We start from the raw sequence: 13,296 nt of genomic DNA on the forward strand, positions 1-13,296 counted from the left end.
AGCTCCTGCCAGGCACAGGTAGGCGCAGGCAGACGTGGCAGGGTTTCCTCCTCCTACCCGGGTTACTTAGACCCAGGCAGCATATTTTGGAGATAAACTAGGGATTAAGAGTCTGTCCTCACAGCCATTGCCCTGAAGCTGAAGTCTCGCCTCTGCAACACACTTAACCCCCAAACGCTTTCAAATCACACGCAGCACCATGAAAACTCCCTTTGCATTTAGGACAGGTGCAGGTTTACAAAGTTTTTCCACGCGTAATAAAATATTACTACTAATTAGGATAATAATAGCAAGTGCTAGCTGAGTTCTGCTTGCTTAATTTCCACCTGCTATTTATTTGCAGTTTGATGTGGTATTCGCTTCCTGTCATGCATTCTTGCAAATTATTTCTGTGCCGCGTTATCTTGCCGATGCGGTTCACCCAAGGAGTGGCTGAAACGCAGCTCTGACCGTGTGTCACCGCCGAGAAGTTCATTTTCTTCTGTAGGAGGAGAAAAAAAAATAATAAAAATAAAAAAAATCAAGGCTGCCTTGTAACTGTATGCTGTGCACATGTGCATATTTGAGCACATGTTGTTGTGGGCCTTTGTTTTTCTTCTTTTCCCCTTCCACCCACAGCTTTGCAACCCAGCGAGCTGCAAGGTTTTTTTCAGCTGCAGAGCGTCTGTTTTTCATGGAAAAGGTGTTGGTGCAGAGCGTAGTAGGGGGCTCTACCCGGCAGCCGGGCTGTGGCTCTTCAGACTATTTTATTTCGATAATATTTCTTTAAAACTTATAATATTGCTAAAGGAAAAGGGATGCCCTCAATAAAAAGGGATTTGCTCAAAGACGGCATAGCCAAGAGCAGTTCAACACAAACCCACGAGTGTCCCCATCACACCCTCCCCAGCCAGGAGCTGCTGGGACCTTCTCGCACGCCCATCAAAAGTGGCATCGGTTCCCTTTTTATCCAGATGCCCTTGTATATCATCAAATCCCAAAGGGTCACCCCCCATCGTCCCGCTGGGCAAGGGCCCCATTTCTCTGGCAGGGGAAGGTCAACCCAAAGGCAGAAAGCAACTCGCACCGGCATGTTTAGTTGTGTTATGAGCTTTTATTTAAAAAGCACATTTATACAGCAATAATTTCGCAGATACAAACTTCAATTTTGTATTCTACAAAAGTCTTTGAATATTCTTCTCTTTACAAAATGGAACATTACAAAAATACAGACAATTTAATATGATTTTTTTTTATACAAATGTCTCTAATTGTAGTTATTTTCATTAAAATATTACTACCACAGAACTACAATATTTTAGTCGACTATAAAAAAATTAATTCAATGCTTTTTTAAGCAGCAAAATGTAAATAACACAGGTCAGGACACAGTTTATAGTCATAGTGGATATATCTAAAATTGTTTCAGAAATAATATTTTACATAGTTAATTTTTAAGGTTTTATACATTATTTATATAATATTTATATATAAAAAAAATCATAGCTTGCTATAGTTGAAATGATAGGACGGATTCTGTAAGAAGGATGTGCAAATGGCCGTTCTGCATGCTTTGCGGGATCCCTTTGCAAACATGCTCTGTGAAAGGGCTGCAAACCAAGAACCTGTGGTTTCTGGGCAAAAAAAAAATAAAAAAAATACTCACACTCGATATAGGCACGACTGATTTACCACCGGTGTCACCGAGCAGAGCACAGGACCTGGTACCTGCCGTGGCGCACACTGGGGTGCCCAAGGGAGAAGGAGGAGGGGGGGGGGGGTGGGGGGGGATGTACAAACCGACTGACACCCAGGCTGGGACGTGCCGCCCAGCAGCCCGTCCCGAAACTGCAGAATAAAAGTTTCCCCAGGACTCAGCCCCGAGGTCGTAGTGCGAACGCATCTTCAGCAGAGCCGTCGCTACCCACTTGCAAACTGCTAGCTCCCGTGGGCACACAGAAAATCTGCTGTGATTTTTTGGGGGGGGGGAGGAGCAGGGGATGGCCGGGAAGCGGAGGATGCTCTTTTCATGAAGGGCCATTTGTGGGTGCTACGCACGCCTGGGGGCTTAGGCAGGAGGAACCCTCGCCAGGGAGCAAGCGGAGAGGAAGAAATGTGGCTTCTCTGCGCAGAGGATGGAGTTATTCAGCCTCACTGCGCGTCTCAGGACTGCTTGTTAAAGGCGTGTAGTGTGAACAGAGACCCTTCAGAGATCTTTGACCGGGCAAGCTTCTTCTAAACTAAGTCACAGTATGGAATAGAGGAGGCAAAAATAAACTAGTATCAAAAAGAGAAAAAAAGCAACTCTTACAAACCAATCCCAGATCTTGACTCAGTGCTGTTTCTCGTATATAGTGCTATACAATTTAGTTGTGAGTTGTTTTTTTTTTTCTCGCAGGCATTGAAAATCTTCATAGTAAAAAAAATAAGATGGCCAGCTTTCCAAAAATCCCTTAGTGTTCATTAGGGTATGAACAATTTGGCGTTCACTACAACATGAACACTCAAACCAATTGCACATCCAGAACTCCGGCACCTCTCTTTGTTTGTTCGGCTTTTGTATTTTGTGTTTTTTCTTTCTCATTGTCGCTTTTGACTTAGTTGACCACCACCCCTTTCATCCAAATGTCGCAAGTTGAAAAGACCACAGAGTAAGACTTTACTGGTCGGGCAAGAAAGTCTCTCCCTACATTCTACTGTCTGATGAGATTTGAGAGCAGCAGGTAGTTGCTGTCAGCAGTCTTTTTTTTTGCAAAAAAAAAAAAAATTTAAAATAAAATACAACACCCATCCAATTTCTTGAAGGTCTACACCATGTTGTGATGGTTATTCCGCTCAATGATGTCCACAGGTGAAAGGATCTCCTTCCTGATGGGTGGTGGAGGCAGGCAAGTCTTTGTCTTGGGCTTGAAGAGATCTGAGACATAAAACACCTGTAGGAGTAAGTGGAAAAGGCAAACTTAGCCACACTGGGTGATGCTTTGTTCAAAAATTTGGTTTACAGATTATATACATATCTTTAAGCTGCAAAAATAGCACTCTCTGTGCTATTGAATGCCTGCCTGTAACACTGATAGCTGTGAAATCCCAAGCATCTGCTACCACCTTTCTGTACAATACGGAAAAAGGCTCAGACCTCACAAAACACAGCGTAAAAACGTTACAGAACAATTTCATTTCTCACTGTGTAATCACTGAGTGCAATACCCAAACCTCTGCTGAACGGGTTGAAAAGCCAGGAAACAGATACATGGCCCACACTCCAATAAAATAACAAAGGTCTCCAAAGGGCTGGCCTGACTCATGGTGAGTGGTTTTAGGGATGGAGTCGGTGTGAAACAATTCATTCAGCCAGACATCAGGTAGGCAATTAAAAGCTTTCAAATCAAAGCTGTGTTAAAAGTTATCGGCAGTGAGTCAACGGTGAGTGATGCTCTCCTCATGCCCTACCAAGGCGCTGACCGGTACAGAGCCGGGGTCTGGTCCTGACGCCAAAGCCTAAGGAGAGGAGGAGCTATTCCTGACTACTTCTTCCTAAATATCCCGTGATGTAACCCCTCTCCCGGATGTGAAAAAGCCAGCGCTTGGCAATTTCGGGAGGTAGTAACACAATAAGAAACAAAGTGCTGGGAGGAAACTTCCACATCCTCCCTTGGCAGCCACTGCACAAAGCTTATCAGTCCTCCAGGACCAGGGCACTTTCTCCCTTGCCAAACCTCAGCCCCGCGCCAGAAGGGAAAAGAGTCAGACAGCACGGATCCTCTGGATGGAGAAAAAAGTGGCGAGGACGCATCGTTTCGTTAGCTGGCACCAAAGCCCCAAACTTCGGTCCTGCTGCCGACCGCCTCTGCCGGCCCACATTTGCCGGCTCATCTCAGACATCCTTAAGCACCGATAATTCGGACCGAGCTGAGGGTTTGCTGAGCCGAAGCCCCGAGAGGAGCAGCACGCGGTTGTAGGAATTAGCAGCACATTTGAGTTTTCTCCCACAGTACTTGTACGCAACATTTAAGCAATAGCGTAAATCAGGGGAAAAAAATAAGTCCAAAGTGCTCAAAGGAATAATATTAGATTAGTTCGTCCAGGCTGGGTAACACAAGGAGGGAGAAAAGGTTTTCTCCATCTGCATTTCCACATTTTCTAGCTACCCAGAGCCCTGCGCAGCAGGTCTAGTCGTCCTTGGAAACAACTTCTGCGAGTCCCTATCAGCGTGGCCAGATAAGGTGCTGAGCTGAACAGGCAGTGAACCTGCTGTAAGTGGCAATTTACTCCTACAATTATAACTGGGGATGGAGGAACCTGAGCTGTTGTTGCTCAGCTTTTATTGCTTCGTGGAAAAGCAGGGAAGGAGCTGACACATAAAACAGCTCTTTTTTCAGTGTATGTGCTGGTGTCTGGCTGCCTTGTTGTATAACAGAGCCGATAAAGTTGTTTACAGGGCATCCAAGTGGCAGCGTTTGTACCTTTGGTTAAATAACAGGATCCAGCTGATCCCGCCGAGGATGGCAAGCTGGAGTCTGGCCGCTTGCTGCAGCATCGCAGTGTAAAAGCATGTTGAACTGCTCTGGCAATGGTTTTCTTTTGGGTCATTAATAACTATAAAACCCCCGTTCGGCTGGCTTGGCGCATTTCTGATGCCATCTCGCTCGCTTGCCCACCTTGGAGAGCTGGATTCAATCAAAAATATGTCCAATTTCTGCACCAAGATAGCCACGACAAATCAATTTATGGGAGGAGATTGCCGAGTGCAAGAAGCATATGAGGGTTACACCGAGTCTAGTCCTTATTTTGGACAGGAATGAGTTATGGTGGAGTGTCATCCTGGGTATTTTAGCTTTTACTGTGCTGCTCGCTGGTTTTCAGGGTTTAATTCAGAGACTGGGTAAGAGGTTTCCTTTCTCTTTAAACTGTATTTCACTTTAACATGGCTGGAGGTTATATAAACACTTATAGGAATCGTGAAACGTGATCTTTGGGGGTTAAAACAGTGTGTTAAATCCTCCTAATGCTTGAACTGTTTAACACAAAAAAGGACTAATAAACGTGCAAAGTTTTTCACTTGGATTAGCTCCATTTCCTGTAGAAGGTGCTCTCCGCCCATAAAGAAAACTTGACGGCAGAAGACTAAGCGCGTATTATACAAAGTAAGCCAATATCTTATGTTGCCACTTAACAATTCCTATTCCTTTTCATTATATTGAAGAAATCTTTAATCATATACAGAGAGGTTAAAACAACTCATCTAAGCTAACCAGAGCAACACCAGGAGCACGTCCTTCCGACGTCTCCCTTTTTCTCTCTCCATCAGATGAGACATAAACTACACGACACACAGCAGGCTGCCTGCAACGCGCATAAAAACTATTTCCATTTAAGAAATCCTCATCATACTTCACCCTGGCTCCGAGTCCGAATGTTTCATCAGCTGGAAGCGCTTGACACTAACGTCTTCTGCTTGTTATTTCAGGCACTGAAGGACAAACGTGGCTGCTGCAGCACAACCTGGATTTAAGCTCTGGCAGCCCTCGGAGATGAAACTCACAATTGGTTTCTACCGAAAATTACAGCCTGATAACTATGGTATTTTAACGGCCTTTGACTATCATCAGAGTGGACTCTTGAAGGCTTTGCTGAGGGAAGGGGTGTCCAGGAGCACACAGGATGGGCTGGAAGTGATGAGTCTCCAGGTTCCTCCCTCTGCTTCAGAGCATCCCGCGCACGAGAGCTGGATCCCAGAGCTGAGCAAGTACCCCCAGGACATACCAGTAATTGCTCTGATATACCAGTAATTTTAGCAAAAAACTGCTAAACTATACATTCAATGCAAACTCCAGGGAGTCTTGGGGTGACTCTTCCTCTTGTCCCTTGCTGCCATCTCCCAAAAGGGAGGAAAGTCTGCCAGGCCCTCCTAGGCCATGGCTCACGCCAGCAAAGCCAGGTTCGGGAGAACAAGAACATAGTGACGGTTCTTTGCAAGCTGACGAAATGGGACAAGGGTTGGATTTAAACCCTGCCCCGAATCCTAAGCTGCTGCCTGAGACGTCCCCAGCCACCAAGCCATGCCTGCAAAGAGTGCGGAGACAACTGCCCCCTCCGTGAGCCGGCTGGGAAGAGCAGCGCAGGTTGCCCTGGGCTCGCAGGCAGACCCGAGCCCGCCTGTGAAACTCCAGGCAGCTGCTTCCTATGTCGGTTTACCTCGACACAGGAAAACCAGCTCAGCGCCACCGCAGCCTCCCCTTCCCAGCACAGCTTCCAGCTGCCGGAGGGCCGGGAGGGGACAGCCAGCCCTGCCGCTCGTCCCAGCCAGGAAGCATCCGGACACCCGTCCCGAGCATCCGGAGAGCTATTGTCTTTCTGAAACCGCTGCTGGGATCCAGGGATGGGATCCCCTATATATTGCTGTTATCTCACCTCTCAAGCAGAAAGGCACACGGAGAGATAAATACCCCACGCCTGGCGATGTGCACTTGGTGTCTCAACAAACCCACGCGATACAAATTCAGGTACCTGGACCGAGACAAGCTGCTTCATTGCTCCCCGTGTGGCCCAGGGCCTTTTGTCCCCAGGGCTGCCAGCACTGCCATCGCGGTGCTACAGCTGACTGCTAGGATAGGAAAAGATTACCAGGATTTGGAGAAACACCCTGACAATATTGGAATGAAGGACAGAGGACCTGTAACGCTGTTGCTGCGAGCGGGCGTTACAGCAGCAGCACGTGTCTGTGCACGCACACACTTCTCTAGTTTCCCCCTCTGAATTTGCCAGCCCCGCATGGGACATTGGCATCAGGCAACGGCAAAACCCAACAGCTACTGCTCAGAGAGCTAATAATGCTTCGTAAAAACTTCCCGACAATGACATTTTTGTCTTGGCTTCAGAATACTATCAATGAGTGGAAAGTACATAAATAACCTATTTTCTCTCCTTGCAAAATATAACGTTAGTGAACTTAATTCCTTGCCTTCAGGGCTGCTTTACTTTTAGATCAGTTAAAAAAAAAACAAACAAAAAAAACCCCAAGAAAGTGGTAAGCTGTTAAAGTCTTGCTTTCAGGATTTCGGACAGACACGGGAACAACCATAACCCCCAGCCCCTTTGTTTCTATGCGAGGCAGCCACCCGACACGGTGCCCCCCCACCCTGCCCACTTTAAACATCTACATGTGTCACTTCGAGTTACAGGGCTGCGCAATCAGGTCACTCTTTGGAAAGCAAATTGCATGAGAACAAGCCCGGCAGCCGAAGACAAGCAGGCACAGCTTTTGTTCGCCATTTTCTCACGAGCCCTTTCGCTACATTAAAAACCCACCACCGAACGAGGCACCCTGCCTCCCCTCGCTGGGCAGACACCAGCTCCCGCTCCCAGGGGACGGCTTTTGGCTGGATTGTGCAGGGAAGAGCCATAATCCCAATCACCCCAGACTCCCTGCTTGGGTCCTGGCGGAAAGCCTTGCCAACGAGCCGGTGCTCATTACTGAGAGCAGCTGGAGAAGCGAATGCTGCTGGCCAAGAGGGAAATACTCTCTCTTTGAATGCCTTTTCAGTGCCCCGAGCTGCCTGGGTGAAGGGGCCCTTTGCCCAGGAGCCTCCAGGAGCTCAAGGCTGATGGGGAAAAACCCTAAATGTTTCATTTTTTGCTGAATATGCAGTTTGTCTGGGGGGGACACAAGAGGAATTGCATCACCCCTCCAGCACAGCAGCGGTGTTTGCTCATGGGGAGGGGAGAGCGCTGGCAGGTGCCCCCTCCTTTGCCGGGTGCCCGTCAGAGCACCCACCATCAGGCTGGTAGGGTGCTCCGCTCTTGAGTCGTGCTCCACCCGCAAATGAGGTCTACACGCACTGTCGCACGGGGATGACACCGGAGCAAGCCCCCGGACCATGCTGCCTCCTGCCACGTCCCCGGCTGTAACGGGAGGTTACATGAGCTCGCAGCAGCATGGGCTGGGGAGGTGCCCGCTATTCCCCCGGGACCCCCACCGGCATCCCTGCCGCTGTTCCTTGCGCGGTTTGCCGTACTCACCACGCAGTAAGCCACCAGGGCTCCCTGTGCAAAGCCCGCCAGCACGTCGGTGGGGTGATGCTTGTGGTCCGACACACGGGACAGGCCGGTGTAAAACGCCATCATGATGAGGGTGAACTGGAGGAGGGGACGGAGCAGGCGGGCTCCCTTCCACGTGAATCTGGCCTGCAGATAAAACTGCGGGGAAGAGAGGAAAACAGAGAGGTTGTGTTAATTTTGAGGGCAGCAAAGGAGAAGCTGTGCCCAAAATGTGCACGCATGGCAGCAACCGCTCTGTGGGGCTGGCCGTGGGGCACCTGCACCCCTGTGGCTCAAGGAGGAGGGAGTTGTCAAAGAAGAAGGATGCTCTTTGCAAATATGTGGCCTCCATCATGAAGAGAGGAGTGGAGCTGGAGGGATTTTAACCCATGGAGGGGATGCAGGCAGAGGTGGATGGGTACAGCCCTTCCTCCATGAGCCAGGGTCAGGGGCTTGGGACCCCCTGCCTCCTGGCTCACACTGCAGCCCCGCTTCAGCCTCCACACAGCATCCCATCGGGCCAAGTAAGGAAATTCCTCCCCACCGCTATTTAGCGCGTAACTGAAGCAAGGCCCCAAATTTGGGGCACACAGGACCCACGGCATCTCTCAGAGGAAAAACAGGAATCAATGCAGCATGCCACACCTCCAGAGCCAGCCCCGAGGATTTCCAGACCCAGCCGCAACCGCTGATGATGTGGATGCAAAATACAATCCTCTAACGTTGCCATCATGTTTCCCAGCCTGAGCCCCGGAGTTTGCAGGGGCGTAGGGAGCAGCTGCCCCACTGCATGGCATGGGAAGTCACTCCAACCCAGCGAGGGAAAAGCAAGGTCCCAGCTCGACCCGAAAAGATGAAGCTGACGTGATGTCAAATGGACATTGTCCCCCCTGCCGTGACTATCTCAGGCCCGTTTCCGTTTCAGCCGGCGGGCACGGCTGGTTCCTGTGGGAACTGGGAAGCTGGGCGGGAAGAGAGGACAGGAAAACGGCAACGCGCTGCCCACAGATGAGCGGGGCCGGGCGCAGTGCGGGGAGGAAGGCTGCGGGAAGAGAGGGACGCCGCAGCAACCTTTGAGATTGGGGAGCAGAGAGGCATTCGATGGCTCAAAGAGTGCAAAAGTGCCTGGCAAATGCTGCTGGGCTCCTGCAGCTCAGACCTACTGCCATGGGCTCAGCCACAGCAGGTTATGTTCTGCCTGTTCCTAAATGAAGCACTGGAAGTCAGACCCAGCGTGCTTCGTGGGATTCTGCAACATCAGAGGGTTGGAAAGGGGTTTAATACCCATTTACGATCCCTTTTACACACCCAGAGCAGTTTACACTGCCTTGATATAAAAGGGAATGAAGCTCTCGCTGGGTTCCCTGAAACCACAAATAACTTAATGACACCATTTACCTATAAAAGCAGAATTAATTGGAAAGCTGATAAGGGGGAAGCATCATTTTAGCCAATTTAGTATGTTTAGCTGTTGTATAAACATTATATTTACCCCTTTTTGGAAAGAACACACACTGGGCTCTTTAGAGGAAATGAAACATCATGTCATTTGAATGGAGCAGATGCTCCAAATTATCCAAATTGTTAGCCAATTAACATGGAAGAGAGCAGTACCAGAACAGCTCGGCGCTGGCTAATGCACATTATGATTCTGGGGAATATATCTGCCAACCAGCCTGAGTCAGGGAATGGAGCCACGTCACCACGGCGCACACCCCACACCATGCAAACTTGTGCACGCGACGCTACGGGACGAGTTATAGCTCTCTAGATCCCCACAGCAAACCCACGCTGATGTAGCCCAGCGAATAGACCACCGAGCTGGTTCTCTAGTTTGTGATGATAATTTCTATGCTTGGGAGAAAGATGAGTCAACAATCAACGTATCAAAATTAGGAGGCACGTTTTGCCCAGAAAGAGCTAAAAAAATAACAAAAAACCCACCACCAATGAGGAGGTGCTTTCCCTCCGCGTAAAATGCAGCCACCGCTGAGCTGGAAAGCTGGAGCTGCAAAATAGCACAACCCCATCCTGCACAGCCACTTGCAGTGATTTAACAGCAGGTACTTCATCCTGCAAGCAAATATCTATGCGGTTCATTAGCAGGGAACTGCATTTTTAGTTTGCAATTCTTAGGCTGGCTGAATTTTCATTGCCATGGTATTTGTGCACCCAGTGATCTGCCACTGAGAATAAAGTGTGCAGGCAGGGTACTCCTGGGAAGTATTCAGGGTGGTGATAGAGAGAGCTGGGGGCCCTGATATCTTTAAATACAACTTCTCAGTGTAGAGACAATGTCCCTTGAAAAAATAGCATTTTTAAAGCACACAAAAGATATAAAAATATGCTTCTATTGCTGTGGTTTAGGCTCAAGATTATTTTCACATTCAAAAGTCTCAGCCCAGCCCAGGGGTGCAAAACTCAGGTTCCGGTATGTTGTTGCAGACCAAAATTAGCTCCGAGTATTATATCTTATAAACTATTACTCTTAGTTCTACGAGGAGGACTTGAAACCTAGCGTCTTTCTTTAGTCTTGACGCTCTGTCATGTCAAACCCCTTAAGAAAGAAATTTGCTGCTGGATAATCTGAAATTTGTCCCTTTTGCACAGTCTTGACATCCCCTGAAACCACTCCGTTCCACAAGCTCGGACTAAATAGGTCATCTACAGGTGAGGATGCAAAGTATCAGTTAAAAATTAGCAAGAAAAAGCTAACACCGAGTTTGAACATACAATAAAGCAGACACTTCTGGGGCTGAAGCAATTAAAAAATAAACTTGTTTGTATACTGACCCACTCCTTCCAAAGCACAGCTCTGAACTGTGTGCCTAATGTACACACTTTAGCCCTGGAAAAGGTGTGCAAAGGCAGCGTGGCCCCGTATGGGGTATGCTGGGTGCCACCCAAGTCCCCAGCACCCAGCTCACACCCACACCTACATATCTTGGAGGAGTAAAACCCACCTGAACAGATGCGTGTCAGACATCGCACTATCAGTGTGAGGATCTCAACTGAGCTCCTTTTATTGCAGCAGTAAAAGTCTTGGAAAAATTGCTGTTTAGTTCCCCATTCATAAGGAAAAAAAAAAAAGAGGATAACAGCACTTTTCATATTCCACAGGCATATTATAAGCATGCAGTACATTGGAAACTGTGCTTAAACACCAGGGTGCTGAGGATCCCCTGAGTACTTTAGAGGAGAGCCTTGGGTTGCTCCAAACTTTGCTTCTGCCCTCAGTTTGAAAGAAAAACCTGGTTAATAAGAGAAGGTCAAAAAGCAAAAGGGGGGCTTGGGGGCTGAAAGGATCAGAATTTCCCTAAAACAGGAATTAGTGCTATTACTAAGAAATGGGAAGTTCCTGGCAATTTATCTGAAAACCTGCTTTTGAAGGGGTTTTTTGAAACCTGGGAGCAAATCTGAAGTGCTGCCTGCTAAGGACTGCCAGATTTGGATGGGAACGTGGGGCTGGATGGAGCCCTTCGTGGGAGGGGATGGAGGAGCAAGACCACAACCGGGGTTATTTCCACCACAGACCATCACAGGGCAGCAAAAGTCAGGAGGAGCATCAGCAGGAGCAAGGGTGGATGGAATGAAATGGGATCACACAGAGCAGGAGTTATTTGGAGCTCCCATCCACTGTCTCCTGGCAGAGGCTGAGTTACCACAAAGCAGATGGCTTGAAGGACGTCACATCGCTCTTCTTCTGCCAGGGGACTTCCACAGTGCTGGTGGGGACAGCCCACAGCCACACGCAACCCCCGAGCAAACCCATTGAGGAGGAGCTGGCAGGGGACATGGGCTAAAAGCATCACCTCCAGCCTCCCACGGCTTTCTGCCACCCAGAAATCCCATCCCGTTCACACTCTCCCCACTGCAAGGCTGAACTCCATCAACCACGTCCCTTAGTCACAGCTAAGGTTTCCTTCTGGGAAATGGCTGGTTTTGTTTCTGACTGTCTGACCTGAAGTTACCTCCATTTCCAGCCCCATCTGCAAACAGAGCGGTACCCGAAGCGGTATGGGGCCAAAACCCCTCAAACCTAAACTCATCCCGGCGTAACGCACTGCCCTGGCTGGGCAAAGCCAGCTGGACGAAGGGGAACTGCAGAATTTGGACCATCTTTTAGGACCAAGATGGCCAGGGGACAAGTACAGGAGAAGGGCAAGGACCTCCCAACCCCAAAGGGATGTGTTGTTTGCCTCTTCCCTGCCTTTGCTGAGCGTACAGCATCCTCCCACCCCATCGGGAATATCCCCATCAGCTCAGCAACGCAGTTCACACCTCGGCCCTGGCTTCTGATGTAATTGCAGTTTATTCGCTTACTTAGGTCACCGCTAAACTTAACTCCAAGTCCACAACCACCACGGAGTTTCCTTCACACGGGCACATCATCGCTCAGCAGCACGAGGGCGTTGGGACCTCCTCCACCCTTCAGCAGGAAACCCCAGTGCAAAGCTTCACGCTCACCCAGATACACAAAACCAGCAACACCTCTGATTTTTCATATAAATGAGTAGAACACACTAAAGCCCATTCTGATCTGAGGTCTTCAACCTCATCTACCAACGCACATTAAATATGCAAGCTGCCGTTTTACTCCCCTTTTATCCAGAATCAGCCAACATTGCTGAGGGATATTAATTTAGCCTTTCTGATATTAATTTAGTTTTTCTGCACCCTCTGTGTGGTTTCAGGCAACTTCATACTGTAAAAAAAAAAAAAACACCAACCAGCATTATGGTCTCACGTGCTTGAGGGGATTAGAAAGCCCCCCTCGCTCTCTGCAAAGACTCCCCACGTCCAGTGAAACAAAACCAAGAGCTCTGGGTCAGGTCCAGAGGGCTGCGTGGAATAAGCTGTTACATACCTCCTCTTTCCTCAGCCTGCTATAAATATGTATTACGGGCTCGCTCTCAGCCAAAGAGTAACAAAGCAAGGAAAATTAAGACAAAGAGGATTACCCAAGCGTAATTTCCCCTTTTAAATTTTTTATACAAAGGCCTGATGTTAATTGGGTATTCTTGGTGACAAGAAGGCTGCGAGAAACTTAGCCCTGAAATCTCAGTGTTTAGAATTAAATCCCAGGAGATTTTACTGTGTTGCAAGCGCCTTTCCCTGGGACTTTTCCCCCAAAGCCCTCCAGGGCTTGGCATCTATCTGCATTTTCCTACTGGGAGCCCGTGGCTACACTGCTTCTCCTTGATGGATACCTCAGGGCACTGCTGCTGAGCCGGGTGATGGGGAAGCTGTGGTCACCCATCCACTGGCCACCAAATACCT

At 48.7% G+C, this 13,296-nt stretch overlaps 1 protein-coding gene across 2 annotated transcripts in view; it reads right to left on the reverse strand.

Annotated features, from left to right (window-relative positions):
• Positions 1-1,092: 1,092 nt before the first annotated feature.
• Positions 1,093-13,296, reverse strand: part of PLPP3 (phospholipid phosphatase 3) — a 46,101-nt gene continuing 33,897 nt past the window's right edge. The window contains exons 5-6 of one of the 2 annotated variants that reach the window (XM_050900781.1): positions 7,999-8,175; positions 1,093-2,912 (exon numbers count right to left, since the gene is read on the reverse strand). In XM_050900781.1, the coding sequence (XP_050756738.1) occupies positions 2,787-2,912; positions 7,999-8,175 (303 nt within the window). In that variant the 3' untranslated portion in view covers positions 1,093-2,786. The remainder of the gene's footprint in view (positions 2,913-7,998; positions 8,176-13,296) is intronic. The other variant, XM_050900782.1, reaches the window with a different exon arrangement.

The sequence above is a fragment of the Gymnogyps californianus genome, chromosome 8 (assembly GCF_018139145.2).
Source record: "Gymnogyps californianus isolate 813 chromosome 8, ASM1813914v2, whole genome shotgun sequence".
In the NCBI taxonomy this organism is placed as follows: Eukaryota; Metazoa; Chordata; class Aves; order Accipitriformes; family Cathartidae; genus Gymnogyps; species Gymnogyps californianus.